The following is a 15,820-nucleotide window of genomic DNA, read 5'->3' as shown; positions in this document are numbered from 1 at the left end:
GCTCGGGGCCTGTCGTTATAACGAGGCGGCGGGACGAATAAAGAATAACCCGGCCTGACCTTCACCATCGCCCGATCCGGGCCTACTTCGCAATCGCATCATTATTGCGTTGATGGCTTCGATTATACGTCTGTCCGTTTGATCATTTTAACCGATAGCTCTTCTGATTGCAGATGAAAATGACCCTAATAAACAGGAGGAGGAAGCGGCCGTTGACAGGTGGGTTGTTTCATTGCAATTCCGAGGCGTGTTTCCAATTTTTTTTTGGGGGGGGGAGGTATTTTTACAGTAATCTGAGAAAAAAAACCCTTTGAGGAACAGCTGTTATCATTTTTTATCAGGAATAATTCAGCTAAAGTTCTTGTGCTGAATGGAATAAACCCACTCCAGGAGTGGAGAATCTTGGCTTTGACAATGGATTGTAGTTAAGAAATTATTCCTTTACTGTTAGAATTTATGGAATCGCGTTTCTGTTTGTTTTCAGTCCTTGTTAATAGCTTCTGGAAATTTGATTCCGTGTTTTGGAGTGTTGCTTCCTTGTATTGTTTTTTGCTCTGTAAACAAACAATAATTTGTGCAAATTTTCTAATTGAATGGAAGAAGCCATTTGTCCCACTCGTCCATGCTGATCAAGTTGTTATTCTGGGCTAATCCATTTGGCCTATATTCTTTTAGCCCTTGCATAGAATTCTCTGGGGTAAGTTAGCCTTTGGGAAAAGATGAGTCCCATCCCATGTGGCTTCAAATGTATCTGTAAAATTGGCCTTAAAATGTTGGGAATTAACAATGACTGCTGAGTGGAATTTCCTCAAGATTGCACTTGGAGGAATTCTGTAAAGACTCCAAGATCCAAATACAACCTGCAGGGAAGAAAATTAGCATTAGAGGTGAATACCATGGGTACTTCAAATCCCATGTGAGATACTGCAACAATAGCAAATGTTGCTTCTAGCATTTTGTCAGCACTATTTTAGTTACTATTCCAAAATCATAGCTGGAGATCTTGTAGAATGCATTGAATGTGATTCTCATCCACATGATCGGTCAATTTATCCTGAAAAACCTTGATTTATGACGTTTTTGCACATTGTAACTAATTGTATAAAATTCAGGTTGCTCATTCAAAAGAATCTAATGGTTGGTGAATTGTACTTAATTCTAAATCTTATTTTAAGCATACCTTTTTCTTTTGTTGCCTTTGTTTTCCAGATTTGGGCCAAGGTACAATATCAGATTTATTGTCAGAGTACATATATGACATCACATACAACACAGATTCTTTTTTTCTGCAGGCGAGGCAGAATTATCACTTATCGGTAGTGCAAAAAAAAGCCCTTCATGTCGTTTACATGTAAACGAATAGAGAACTGAAAACAAATAATGGATGAATACAAACTGTTTAATACAGAGAACAAAATCAATAAAGTGCACAAGTAAGAGTCCTTACATGAGTCCCTGATTGTTTTTGTTGAGGAATCTGATGCTAGAGGGGTCGCAGCTGTTCCAGAACATGGGTGGTGCAATCTTGTGGCACCTATACCTCTTGATGGGAGCAGTAAGAACAGAGTGTATGATGGGTAGTGTGGATCCCTGATAATTGCTGTTACTCTCTGATGGCTGTGTTCCATGTAGATGTTCTTGATAATGGGGAGGGTTTTGCCTGTGATGTCCTGGGCCATGTCCACACAATTTTGCAGGGCTTTACACTTGGGGATATTGGTGTCCCCATACCAGACCCTAATGCAGCTGGTCAGCACATTTTCCAGCACACATCTGTAGAAATTTGCCAGGGTTTCTGGTGTCATACCAATCCTCTGCAAATTCCTGAGGAAGTAGAGGCGCTGACGTGGTTTCTTCATGATGCTATTAGTGGGTTGGGACCAGAAAAGATCCTCTGAGATAGTGATGCCCAAGAACTTGAATTTTCTCACCATCTCCACCTTTGATTTCCCTGAATGATCACTGGATTGCATAGCTCTGGGTTTTCCCTTCCTAAAGTCAACGATCAGCTCCTCATTTTTGGTGACATTGAGTGCAAGTTGTTGGTCACCATTCAGCCAAGTTTTCAGTCTCCCTCTTGAAAACTGACTCATCACTTTTCTTTATACAACCTACTACCATGGTATTGTTGGCAAATTTGTAGAGTGTTAGTCATACCGAGCACCAGCTGCAGGTGTAAAGAGAGTAGAGCTGGGGGCTAAGATTGCAGCCCTGTGGTACTGATGGAGATTGTGGAGGAGATGTTCTTACCAATCCTCACATTCTTGACTGGAGATGAGGAGATCCATGATCCACTTATACAGTCAGGCATTGCGTCCTAGGAGTTTGCTGATCAGTTTTGAGGGATGATGGTGTGAAATGCTGAACTGTAGCCTATAAAGAGCATCCTGATGAATGCCTCTTTACTGCCCAGGTGTTCCAGGGCTTTGTGTAGAGCCAGTGAGATGGCATCCGCTGTAGACCAGTTGCTACGATAAGCGAACTGGAATGTATTCATGTCGCTGCTCAGACAGGACCTGAAATGCATCAACACCAGCCTTTCAAAACACTTCATCACTGTTGATGTAAGTGGTACTGGTCGATAGTCGTTAAGACAGTTCACTACACTCTTCTTGAACGCTGGAGTGATTGACGTCTATTTGAAACAGGTGAGTACTACGCCCTGCTGAGTGATATATTGAAGATATCTGTGAATACGTTGGTCAACACAAATTTTTAATACTCGGCCAGGTACTTTCTGTCCGGGCCGGATGCTTTTCCTCGTATGCTCTCCCCTTGCGTTTCCTCGGAATCGCTCCCCTGAAGGCAGAGTAGACGTCATCCTCAGATATGAACAGGATGGGATTATCAGGGGACCTGGAGGTGCTGAGGAGTGTTTCTTCACTGTTTCTATGGTCAAATTGGGCATAGAAGCTTTGCTGTCTGTTACTTTACCAGATTTGGTTTTGTAGCATGTTATGTCATTTAGGTCCTGTCACGGATCTCGGGTGTCCTTTGCTCTTTCCACTTTCATCTGAAAACTCTACTTCGCCCGGAGATGGCTTTTCATGGATCATATCTTCTCTTGTAATGATCTGGCTCTCAGCAGGTTCCTGATTTCATTGTTCATCCAGGGCTCTGGTTGGGGAAAACCCTGAATGCTTTGCACATTCATCCACTGCTGTTTTGATGTGAATTTTGTATTGTTAGAATCATTCCAAAGTTTGATTCTGCCTTAAGTTTTATAACATTTGAGGAAAAACAGTGTCAAACTATGCTATATCTTTGCATACTCTTCAGTTTTATCATTTTCTCATTTGTTAATTTCCCTTTCTGTAGCTCAAAACAAGATTAATTGATAGCATAGCAATTTGTAGTTTGGCATAGACCATTTTTAAATGTCTATCTGAAAGTGTAATTGTTCACTCTATAGTATAAATTTCATGAACAGTATCTGATAGATGTTTTCGATGTAAAAAAAGAAAGGGGAACAACAATTCATGCAATCTGGACATGTGAGAGAGTAGAAAAATTTTGGGATGATCTCAATCAGATATTAAATAAAATAACAGAAAACAATATACCAAAGAATCCAGAGATCTTTCTCCTAAGTAACATAAAAAATAAAGAATTTGGAATTGACTTGGAGGATGCACAAAAAAGATTTGTTAAGATAGCCCTAGCTGTAGCAAAAAAATGTATTATGTCAACCTGGAAATTGGAAGATAATTTGAAAATACAACAATGGTATATAGAAATGAATAAATGTATTCCATTAGAAAAAATAACATATAGTTTAAGAAATAATATTGAAATATTCGAACAAGTATGGGAGCCTTACATTAAATACAATAGCGAAAACCTACCGGGAACAAACATTACCTAAGTTGATGGAAGGAGAAGAAAAGAAAAGAATGGACTCAGTAGAATTTCTGGTGTATTTTTGTTGAATGACAACATTGTCTAACTGAATTAATGCAACCTAGATTGTATAACTAAAATGGATGAGGGGGGGGGGGATGGGGGGGTGGCTTGGGAGGAGGGAGGGGGGAGGGAGAAAAAGTCACTGTAAATGTGTGGAAAAGAAAAAGTGTATATCATGGCTATTGTGATTTATGGTGTGAAAAATAAAAAATTTAAAAAAAAAAACAAAACAAACCAATTTACTTCTGTTCATGCACTTCCTGACATATTGAATAAACAACAACTTGCATTCCTTTTAATTTTCAAGGCATTAAAATGCAAAATAACACTATCAAGGTTTCATCCAGTCATTTCAGGAAATGCTAGAAAAGAATAACTATGGAAAAAAGGTGAGATTCTCCCAGATCAGCTCCCCACCTCTTTTACCTCTCTGTATCACGTGAAATCTCAAAACCCTGGAACATGAGATGTCAGTCCTGCTCCTCTGTCAACCAAGTCACTGTAATGGCCACAACATCATCATTCCATGGACTAATTTAGGTTTTTTGTCCTATTGTGATTCAACTGGTGGTGGAAACCTATGGATAAAGTGCATGAGTGATAATTGGATAGAACAATTAGAAGGTTGGTCCCTGATTTTGATTAATGAAAGATTTAAACTTTCAGAGATCTTTGAAACCCTTTTGTGTTTTTGTCATTTTTTAAATTAATTTTAAATGAGGCATTCTGAAATACTTTGAGATTTTTCAAAAGTTTTGATCCCTTGACCTGTCTGATTAATATTTTATGTGAGTATGCAAGATGAGGTTTTGGAGATGCTTAATTCAGAAGTATACATCACCTTACTGTTAACGTGCTCATTTGAAGCCTATGTTCTCTTAAAAGAAACAAAATATCTCATTCAAGAGTACATAATTTGACATTCCTTGGGAATTATTTTGACAATTTTTAGTTTCTTCTTTGTACCAAATATTTTGCATTCTGAAATTGTTAATTTGTTATTTTAGTTTTGAAGACTGCTTTTTAATATGAAACATGCTTTTTTTTTAGTGCTGAAGCACCAACTCCAACTGCAGCTGAAGAGGAAACTAGAGGGAATGGTGTGGTGAAAATGGTAAGCTTCAAATTGACTTTTTTATAATGGAGATGATTCGAATGGGTTGAGCAGATTTGAGGAGCATAACTTTCTAGGTGACTCTGACCATTTTTCTTCATTCACTTACTCTCAATGTGACAAATTCCACATCCAGGATTGAAATGAAAGCTATTTTAAAATAATTTTCTAAGTTGAGGGGTTGAATCTTCAGGGCCACAGTGTTAGAAATGATGATGTTCCATGAGGAGTATTAACTGTTTATTTTTCAGTGCTGATTGATCTGCTAAGTAGATGCTCAAAGAAATATATAATATGTAAACAGGCCCTTCTGCCCACTGAATCCATGCCAACTATTATCCACTCAATTACATTAATCCCATTTACCCTATGTTCTATCAACCATTTTCTTTCTCCCCCCCCACCCTTCCTCCGGATTCTACCATTGCACATTACGAACAACTTGCAGTGGCCAATTAGCTTGCAGACCAGCACGACTTTGTATGGTACATTTAATGTTCTTAAAGCACCAGCAAAGCAATTTTAAATCTGCCATTATCTCCGTGAAGGTTTCTGTTCTTCCTGTGGCCCCATGGGTTTCCTCCCGTGTTCTAATGATGTACGGGATTAGTAGGTTAATTGGTCATATGGATACAATTATCCTACCAAGCTAGTTTTGAAGAGTGGGAGGAAGCTGGAACATCATGAGAAAACCCACGCAGGTGGCTGGGAGAACGACGTGCAAGCTCCTTGCAGACTGCTTTGATTTGAAACCAGGTTGCCGGCGCTATAATAGCGTTGTGCTGATTGTCCTGCCCAATGTTGGAGAATTGGGAGTCACTCTGTAAAGAACATGACTTTAGCAAGACCGATTTTTCTCTCGTGAACTATCACCTAAGATGAGCTGTTGCTCTGCTGCGAAGAGGAAGCAAATTTGAAGTTTAGAAAGTGTACTTTTCTCTCCTGGTCCAATTATTTGGCTGGGAAAGAGTGATCTATGCGGGAAGTCCCTTTGTGCAGCTGCTGCCAAATCCCCTTCACCCATTCAGTTTTTACTTCCAGGTGATGACGGCACTTCACAGGGATTGGGAAGTTTACTAGGGCCAGTACACATTGGGTCCTGATCTGGCGGTCACTGACTGAAAGTTTAGGTTTGGACTAATTCTGAAATAAACTTGTTCTCTTGATCTGCAGAATCCGGCAGTTGAAGGGGAGGATGAGAGTGACAGTGACAGCGATGATGACGATGATGATGTTCAGGTCACCATTGGGGACATAAAAACTGGAGCACCACAATATACGTAAGTTGGGTGCTGTATCAATGTCACTGTCCCCTTTATTCAACAAGGTACAAATGCAGTGTGAATTTTCACTGGGCAACTGATCTGACCACGGAGCTGCAAACACAACAACCTATGAGGTTGTCCTCTGCCCCCCAGTCTTTTGCTCTTCATAACTTCATCTTCTGATTGATCATAATGTCTCTTCATAGACTGTAATATCTCATTTCTTGCCCGAATCTCATGAGCTCAAGAAGAGAGCGTTACTGATTTTCTCCTTGAATTGTTGGCAGTGTTTTCGCATTGATCCTTGAGAGAAGATTTCATGATACTGAGCCAACGTGGGTGAAGGTGTGATCTTTTTAGACAAGCATGGTGCATGGTTGGAATATAATATTTAACATAACATAACAATTACAGCACGGAAACAGGCCATTAGGCCCTTCTAGTCCGCACCGAACCAAACACCCCTTTCTAGTCCCACCTTCCTGCACAATGCCCATAACCCTCCATCTTCTTCTCATCCATATACCTGTCCAACCTTTTCTTAAATAATACAATTGACTCCGCCGCCACTATTTCTCCCGGAAGCTCATTCCACACGGCTACCACTCTCTGAGTAAAGAAGTTCCCCCTCATGTTACCTCTAAACCTCTGCCCCTTAATTCTTAACTCATGTCCTCTTGTTTTAATCTTTCCTCCTCTTAACGGAAATAGTCTATCCACATCCACTCTGTCTATCCCTTTCATAATCTTAAATACTTCTATCAAATCCCCTCTCAACCTTCTACGCTCCAAAGAATAAAGACCTAATCTGTCCAATCTCTCCCTATACTCTAGATGCTTAAACCCAGGTAACATTCTGGTAAACCTTCTCTGCACTCTCTCCACTCTGTTTATATCCTTCCTATAATTAGGCGACCAGAACTGCACACAGAACTCCAAATTAGGCCGCACCAACGTCTTATACAATCTCAACATCACCTCCTAACTCCTATATTCCATGCAATGATTGATAAAGGCCAGCATACTAAAAGCCTTCTTCACCACCCTATTCACGTGAGTTTCTACCTTCAGGGAACGATGTACCGTTACTCCTAAATCTTTCTGCTCTTCTGTATTCCTCAATGCTCTCCCATTTACCACGTATGTCCTATTCTGATTCTTCTTACCAAAATGAAGCACCTCACACTATCAGCATTAAATTCCATCTGCCATTTTTCAGCCCACTTTTCTAAGCAGCCCAAATCCCTCTGCAATCCTTGAAAACCTTCTTCATTATCCACTATTCCACCTATCTTAGTATCGTCTGCATATTTACTAATCCAATTCACCACCCCATCATCTAGATCATTAATGTATATAACGAACAACAATGGGCCCAATACAGATCCTTGAGGCACACCACTGGTCACCGGCCTCCAACCTGACAGACAATTATCCACTACCACTCTCTGGCCTCTCCCTTTCAGCCAATGTTCAATCCATTTGACTATCTTAAAATTTATACCTAAAGACTGCACCTTCCTAACTAACCTTCCATGTGGTACCTTATCGAAGGCCTTACTGAAGTCCATATAGACAACATCCACTGCGCTACCCTCATCCACATTCCTAGTCACCTCTTCAAAAAATTAAATCAGATTGGTCAAACACGACCTTCCTCCCACAAATCCATGTTGAGTGCTCCTGATCAGACCCTGTCTATCCAGATGTTTATAAGTACTATCTCTAAGAATTTTCTCCATTAATTTACCTACCACAGACGTCAAACTCACAGGCCGATAGTTGCCAGGCTTCCTCCTTGAACCCTTTTTAAATAACGGAACCACATGCGCAATGCACCAATCCTCCAGCACTATCCCCATATCTAATGACATTTGGAAAATTATCGCCAGAGCCTCTGCTATTTCCTCCTTCACTTCTCTCAATGTCCTGGGGAAGATCCCGTCTGATCCCGGAGACTTATCCACCTTTATATTCTTCAAAAGCCTTAAAACTACACCTTTTGTAATCTCTATATTCCCCATATTTACCCAATTTGCTTTTTTTATCTCACATCTCCCAATATCCTTCTCCTTAGTGAATACCGAAGAAAAGAAACTGTTCAATATCTCCCCCATTTCTCTAGGCTCCACACACAGTTTTCCGCTCTGATTTTCTAAGGGACCAATTTTGTCTCTAGCTTTCCTCTTACCATTAACATATTTGTAGAACTCTTTTGGATTAGTTTTCACCCTGCTTGCCATAGTTTTCTCGTACCTTCTTTTAGCTTTCCTAATTCCTCTCTTAAGATTCCTCTTACATTCAATGTATCTTTCAAACATCTCCTTAACTCCATGCTTCTTATATCTAATGTACGCCTCCCTTTTTCTTCGAACCAAGTTTCCAATATTCCTTGAAAACCACGCCTCTCTCAAACCTTTTGCCCCTTATGCATTTCCTGCATTGATTTAAACATAAATTTGGCTACTTTATTCTTTTTGCTCGTCTTTTGTCCAGTTTTATCCAACATTGGATCCAAATTAAGGTTAAAATCCCCTCCTATCAATATATTTCCTTGTGTCTCTGCAATCTTCAAAAAAATATCCTGCATAAACTTTTGATTCTCCTCATTAGGCACATATATATTGAGGAAATTCCAAAATTCTAAGTATATCTGACACTTTATCATTACATTGTAATGTAGATGTAGATCCCTGCTGGATCTATTATTTCCTCTTCCATTTTGATTGGTACTTTTTTATTAATTAATATAGCTACACCTCTAGCTTTTGAATTATATGATGCTGCCGCTATGTGTCCTACCTAGTCTCTCTTTAATTTGTTATGTTCCACTTCAGTTAGATGCGTTTCCTGCACAAATGCTGTATCTACTTTTTCTTTTTACAGTAAATTTAATAGCCTCTTCCTTTTAATTTGGTTATGTATTCCATTAATGTTTATAGTCATATAGTTCAATGCGGCCATCTCATCTCCTGAAGGGAGAAAAGTCCCAAGCTAAGAAACTGTTTCACATGAGACATCTTAGACCATGATTGACACAACAATATGGTGTCTGTCAAATTAGTTCACAACTATGTATTCTGTTATATGCATAAACATTGCTAGTGAATGAACATTATTTATATTAAAACAATATGACATGTACGAAATGATATATTTCAGCTGTTGGAATGGATGGGCCTGGCCCCATTGCCACACAATGCCTCATTTCCGCTTCCTCACCACCACTACCATCCCGCTTTTCCCCATTTTCATCTCTCAGTTTTCCCTTTTTAAACTCAATGTATGACAACACATTGAAAACATAAAATACTCCAACTCCCACGTCCAATATTACCTTAACCCCAAATACTCCCCCCGCCCCCCTTGCCGGGCAACCACAACTCCCCTTTCCATTTGGATTGCGATCCTGTTCGCAAGCATCAACTGATTTCGCAGTGACAGTTATTCTCTCCCCCGACCCCACCAAAATATTTTTTTTTTAAAATCACATAATAACAAAGTTCTCCCTTTTTTTCTCTTCCTTCCCTTCTCTTTCCCTTCTTTAGTTCTTTACATATACATTGATTTTACATCTTTATATATACTTTATCACCGTTCTTCATTCTTATTACATCTCTTCATCTCTCCTCCTGTCCTGCAAGCGTTCTGCAAATTCTTGTGCTTCCTCCAGATCCGAGAACAGTCTGTTTTGTTCCCCGGGGATAAATATTTTAAGCACAGCTGGATGTCTTAACATAAATTTATAACCTTTTTTCCATAAGATCGATTATGCTGTATTAAACTCCTTCCTCTTCTTTAAGAGTTCAAAACTTATGTCTGGGTAAAAAAATATTTTTTGACCCTTATATTCCAATGGTTCATTATCTTCTCTAATTCTCTTATTTTCTCTTGTCGTATATCTCAAAAATTTTACTAAAATGGATCTTGCTGGTTGATGTATCTGTGGTTTCGGAGCTAGTGTTTTGTGTGCCCTTTCAATTTCCTTTTCTTCCTGTATTTCTGTCATTCCCAGGACCTTCGGGATCCATTCTTTTAAATTCCTTCATATCCACGCCTTCATCTTCCTTCAGGCCCATTATTTTTATGTTGTTTCACCTACTATAATTTTCCAACATATCAATTTTCTGAGCTAACAACTCTTGTGCCTCTAATTATTTTATTACTTTCTTCCAATTTTCCTCAAGTTGTTTATTTCCATTTCTACAACTGTTTCTTGTTCTTCCACATTTTCTACATTTTTCCCCATTTCTGTCATGACTAGTTCTAATCTTTGCATTTTATCTTCTTTTCATTTTTCTTTTAATTGCACTAAATTCTAATGACAGCCATTCTTTTAATGCTCTCATTTGTTCTTCAAAAAAAGCTTTATCTATATTCTGTCCATCTGTTATACCTTCTATTTTTCTGTGAAGATCTTGGTCTTCTTCTTCCTCTTCTTCTGTGTCTGTACCTGTGTTTGTGTCTTCTTCTTCTCTTCTTTGTATCTGTGTCTCTTCTGATTTTTCTGATGAGTTGCTTATCTCACTTTGTCGGGCCTCCTCTCCTTCTGAGCTACTCATCTGTCGAGCCTCTTGCTGCTTCTCCTCTTGCCATTCACCCCGTCGACTTTCTTTCTCACCTAGTGCTTCACTCCCTCTCCTGCCTCTTTCCTCATCTTCCAGCTGAGAGCCCTGGTGTCGGGGGTCCCTCAGCTGGTCGCGCCGTGGTTGCCTGCTCCTCGGCTGAATCCCCCTCCCATCGGTATTTTCCTTTACCTTAGATTGTGTACTGCTCATGTGCGACTCCTCACACATGCACAGTTGCACACTTTTGTTTGGCTCAGAGAGCCATTTTTGCAGTCCACCGGTCGGGGGGGGTGGGGGGGCGCGACTCCGTATGGCCGACACCAACCTCTGAGATCGGGCGCTCTTCACCACCACAGCTCCCTGTTCCTTCGTGCAGGTAAGGCATTCTCCTTTATTTTCCGGTGTCTTTTCTTCTTTTTTTTCCCCTTTGTTTTTACTTTTTCCTTCTTTGGTGCCATTTTCTTTGTCTTCTCTGCAACTTTATCTTTTATTTCTTATATTTTATATTTGTTGAACTTTGTCTTTTCTTGACTCTTTTTCTTCTTTACTGGAGAGGGCTGGTTTTACCCTAGCAGCCACTGCTCCATCATGTGACTCCTCCAAGATTCAGAAATCTTGATGACAAGAGATACTGCAAGTTTAGTCAAAAATAAAAAGTTGAGGAAGCTGAAACCAAAAAGCCCTCAAGGAATACAAAGGAAGCAAGAAAGAATTTCAGTGAGGAATTAAGTGGGGATACAAGGAATCATGAAATTTCTTTGTCAAATAGGATTAATGAGAATCCTGAGCCACGATGCACACGAGGAGCAAAGAGAATGCTAGCTAGGATAGGTCTACCAAGGACAAAGGAAAGAATTTGGGTGGGGACTTAGAAGTGGACAAAGTCCTAAATGAATTCTTTGCATGGGCATTTGTCAAAGAGAAGGGAATAGAAAATAATGAAATAATAGTTATTGTTTTGCAGCACAGAAACAGACCCTTTGGTCCAACTGGTCAAGGCCTACCCTAGCTATTACCATTTGCATATGCTTGGCTAGTATATATCGAAACTTTTCCTGTTCATGTAAATCTAAGTGTCTTTTTAATGGTACAATTGTACATGTCTCTCCATTTCCACAAATCTAGCATCCTGTGTGAAGAAAGGTACCCCTCAGGTTCCTTTTAAATCTTTTCTCTCTCACCATAAACCCATGCACTCTAATTTCTGGTTTCCTTACTTGAAAAAATATTAAGGCTATTTATTTATGCCCCACAAGATTTTTATGCATCACTACAAGGTTCCATTTCAGTCTCCAATGCTCCATGGTAAAAAAATGTCCCAACAAATCCCAGTAAAATTATTGGGAATCTTTTCTGCACACATTCAAGCTTCATGGTATTTTTTTGTCAAGCTGGATGACCAGCACTGCATTCAAAGTGGGCTCAAACCAATATCTTTTACAGTTGCAAGGTGATATCGTGTATACCCACTCCTTTACTATATGCCCTGGGTAACGAAGCCAAACATGCTAAATGTCTTCTTCACTATGCAGTTTGCCTGCGTCACAACTTTCATGGAAAGATGTACCTGTATCCCGTCCACGACACACTTCAGTGCATTACCATTCCCCACTCTTTGGTCCACTTTACTATATCTCGATCTCGTTCCAGTCTTAGGTTACTTCCACTGTCCATCGTACCTCCAATTTTGGAGTCTTGTCAAAATTGGCAGTATAGTGGACAGTGACAATGTAATTATCGTAGTTAATTAGTTTGTCATCTATATTGATGACTTTGAAGGAGGCAAACAGTGGAGCTAGTGCCAATTCATGCAGCACACCATTGGTCACAGGCCTCCAATCAGAGTAACAATTCTCCACTACCTCCCTCTGACTCCTGTCAAGCCAATTGTGTATACAATTTGTCAGCTCAAACTGGAACCCATGATCTGACCTTCCGGACCAGAATGCTATACAAGACTTTGTCAAAGGCTTTGCTAATGTCCATGAAGATAATATGTACCACTTTATCCTAAATCTTCTTGGTCACGTCTCCAAAAATTCATTCACACACAATGCCATGCAAACTATCCCAAATCTGCTCATGCTTTTCCAAATGCATGTAGATCAGTGGTTTTCAAACTGCCCCCCTAAACTCACATTCCATCTTAAGCAATCCCTATGCCATAAGTGCTCTGTGATAAGTAAGGGATTGCTTAAGATGATATGCAAGTGGAAAGAAAAAGTTTGAAAACTACGGTTTTAATCATACCTAATTGACCCGTTTCATGCAGTTTCATAACTCCAAAGGAAATGGGCCAATAACAATTTTTCCCAAGCAAAATATTTTGATAACAATTGGGTGTAGAGTAGTGGTTCTCAACTTTCTGTTCCCACTCACATACCACCTTAAGATATGCCACAAGTGCTCTGGGATTAGTAAGGGATTGTTTAAAGTGGAATGTGAGTTTGGGAGCAGTTTGAAAACTACTGATGTAGATCCTGTCTTATCAAATCTCCTTCAGTAACTAACACAACCTCATCAGCCTGCAGCTCCCTGGCTTATCATGGCAAGAGTATTCAATCTTCCCCTGCTGTAAAGGAATTTTATGAAGTAAAGATCAAGACGGTCACTAACATAATTGGCACCAATTTGTGAAAGGAAGTTCATGCTGACACCTTGACATTGACACCAACATAGTTAGCAAACAGCATGTTTTAATACAGCATCTGTTCAGCAAGGCATTATTTAAAAGCTAGACCATAGCCAGTCAAGGATCCTGACACTGGTTATTGACACATTCTTCTTCATATTAGAAAAAAGTTGAGATTTGAATACATAAAAATATAATAAAGGTCTTCAAGTAATTCTCACTGGTTTATCCATAAAGTAATCCTATTTTTGTAACAGCTTGTTTGTCTCTCTGGCATAAATATATGTACTTGTCGAAGCATAAGCTTAATAGCCTGAATATGCGTGAAATTGTCAGATCTCAGAAGCTAAGCAGGCTCAGATCTTGGAAGTTTCCATTCTGTACCACAATTAAAGATATCGTACAATATGTGTTGACATTTGGACTGCTCGCAAAACAAACTTTCTAACTGCACCTCAGTATACGTCACAAACTTGAACTTATCATTGCAACATTTTTAAATGAAGGCAGAACATTAGCCATCCTCCAATTATCTGGTACCTTGCCTGTGTTGAACAATGATTCAAATAGATCTTCTGGTGATCCTGCATTTTCTTCCCTAGCTTATAACAATGATACACTTGATATGGCCCTGAGAATTATCTACCATTATTTGCTATAAGACCTCCAGCATCTTCTCTTCTGTTATGTGGGACTTTCTTCAAGGTATCATTTATTTTGAAATTCCCTAGCCTCTTTATCCTTCTCCACAGTAAATTGAAATGAGAAATACTCTCTTAGGATCTAACCCATCTCCTATGGATCCACATATAGATGGCATAATTGATCTATAAGGGGCCCTATTCTCTCCCAAGTTACTCTTTTGCCTAGAATCTTAGTATTCTCAAGTTTATCTGGCTAGCCCATTTCATAACCCATCCTTTGCCCTCCCCATTTCCCTCTTAAACAAACTCCTACATCCTCTCTTCTCAAAAGATTTACTTCATTTTACTTGTTTATAACAGACATAGGTAAAAATACAAAGCTGAGAAACTCAACAGGTCAAACAGCGTCCTTTGTAATAGCAAAGATACATAACCAACATTTCAGGCTTGAGCCTTTTATCAAAGTATGGAAAAATGTCAGCAAGCACTCCAATAAAAAGGTAAGGGCAGGGGAGGTGTGGGTGGAGGAGCATGGTCACAAAAGCAGGAAGTAAAAGGTGGAGAAGGGAGGGAAACAGGAGTAGGAGTTATGGCTAGCTAAACTGAAATGGTTGGCCACTGGGATGTCTCTGTCACTGGTGTGGACAGAGTGAAGGAGCTCAGTGAAGGGATCTCCCAGTCTGCCCAGATGTAAAGAGGCTACAAAGGGAGGATCAGATGTAGTAGATTAATCCTGTAGATACACAAGAGAAGTATTGCTTCTCTTGAAAGGCACATTTCGGGCTCTGGACTGTGGGGAGGGAGGAGTGAAGACACAAGTGTGGCACTTTCTGTGGCCACAGGGAAAGGTGCTGGGGGCGTGAATGATAGGGAAGGATGAGGGCAGGAGGAAGTCAATGCAGTAGATCAATCCTGTAGATACACAAGAGAAGTATTGCTTCTCTTAAAAGTCCTGTTTTAGGCTCTGGACTGTGGGGAGGGAGGAGTGTAGACACAAGTGTGGCACTTCCTATGGCCACAGGGAAAGGTGCTGAGAGCATGAATGATAGGGAAGGATGAGGGTAGGAGGAAGTCACAGAGGGAGGTAAAAAGGGGTTGAAGAGAGGAAGATCCTGTTATGTGCTGTAAATTCCAGAGGATAATGTGTTGAATGCAGAGGTTGATGGGGTGGTTGGCAAGGACAAGGGGAATCCTGTACATGTTGTGTATAGGGGGAAAAGGTGGCCAAGGAAGATGAACAGGAAATGAAAGAGATGCTGGTGAGGGCCAAGTTGATAGTGGTGGAGGGGAAGCCACATTTCAGATGATCTGGACTGGAAGATCTCATCTTGGGGACAGATGCGGTGGAGATAGAGAAACTGTGAGAAGGGAATAGAATCCTTGCAGGGGACAGGGTGTGATGAAATGTAATCGAGGTACTTGGTGTAATATATGTCAGTGGAAACTTCATCTCCCGTGAGATCCAGAAAGGGGAGAGTGCTGTTAGAGATGGAACAGGTGAGTTTGAGATCAGGGTGGAAGATGGCAATGAAGTTGATGAGCTCATCGCAGGTATATGGGGAAGCCCTGATGTAGTCATCAATATAATGGAGGAAGAGTTGAGGGGGTCTTCCCTCTGTGAGTTTGCAGCATGGATTGCTTCACAAAGCCAACAGACAGGCAAACTGGGACCCACAATGAGCTCATCAACTTAA

The 15,820-nt window shown here is 40.1% G+C and overlaps 1 protein-coding gene across 1 annotated transcript in view; it reads left to right on the top strand.

The window, feature by feature from the left end:
* Positions 1-15,820, top strand: part of fip1l1a (FIP1 like 1a (S. cerevisiae)) — a 102,332-nt gene that overhangs the window by 208 nt on the left and 86,304 nt on the right. The window contains exons 2-4 of the mRNA XM_069924666.1: positions 174-219; positions 4,954-5,017; positions 6,191-6,297. Of these exons, the coding sequence (XP_069780767.1) occupies positions 174-219; positions 4,954-5,017; positions 6,191-6,297 (217 nt within the window). The remainder of the gene's footprint in view (positions 1-173; positions 220-4,953; positions 5,018-6,190; positions 6,298-15,820) is intronic.

The sequence above is a fragment of the Narcine bancroftii genome, chromosome 3, assembly GCF_036971445.1.
Source record: "Narcine bancroftii isolate sNarBan1 chromosome 3, sNarBan1.hap1, whole genome shotgun sequence".
NCBI lineage: Eukaryota > Metazoa > Chordata > Chondrichthyes > Torpediniformes > Narcinidae > Narcine > Narcine bancroftii.
Note: the sequence above shows the minus strand (reverse complement) of the source record. Positions and strands in the feature narration are given on the sequence as shown.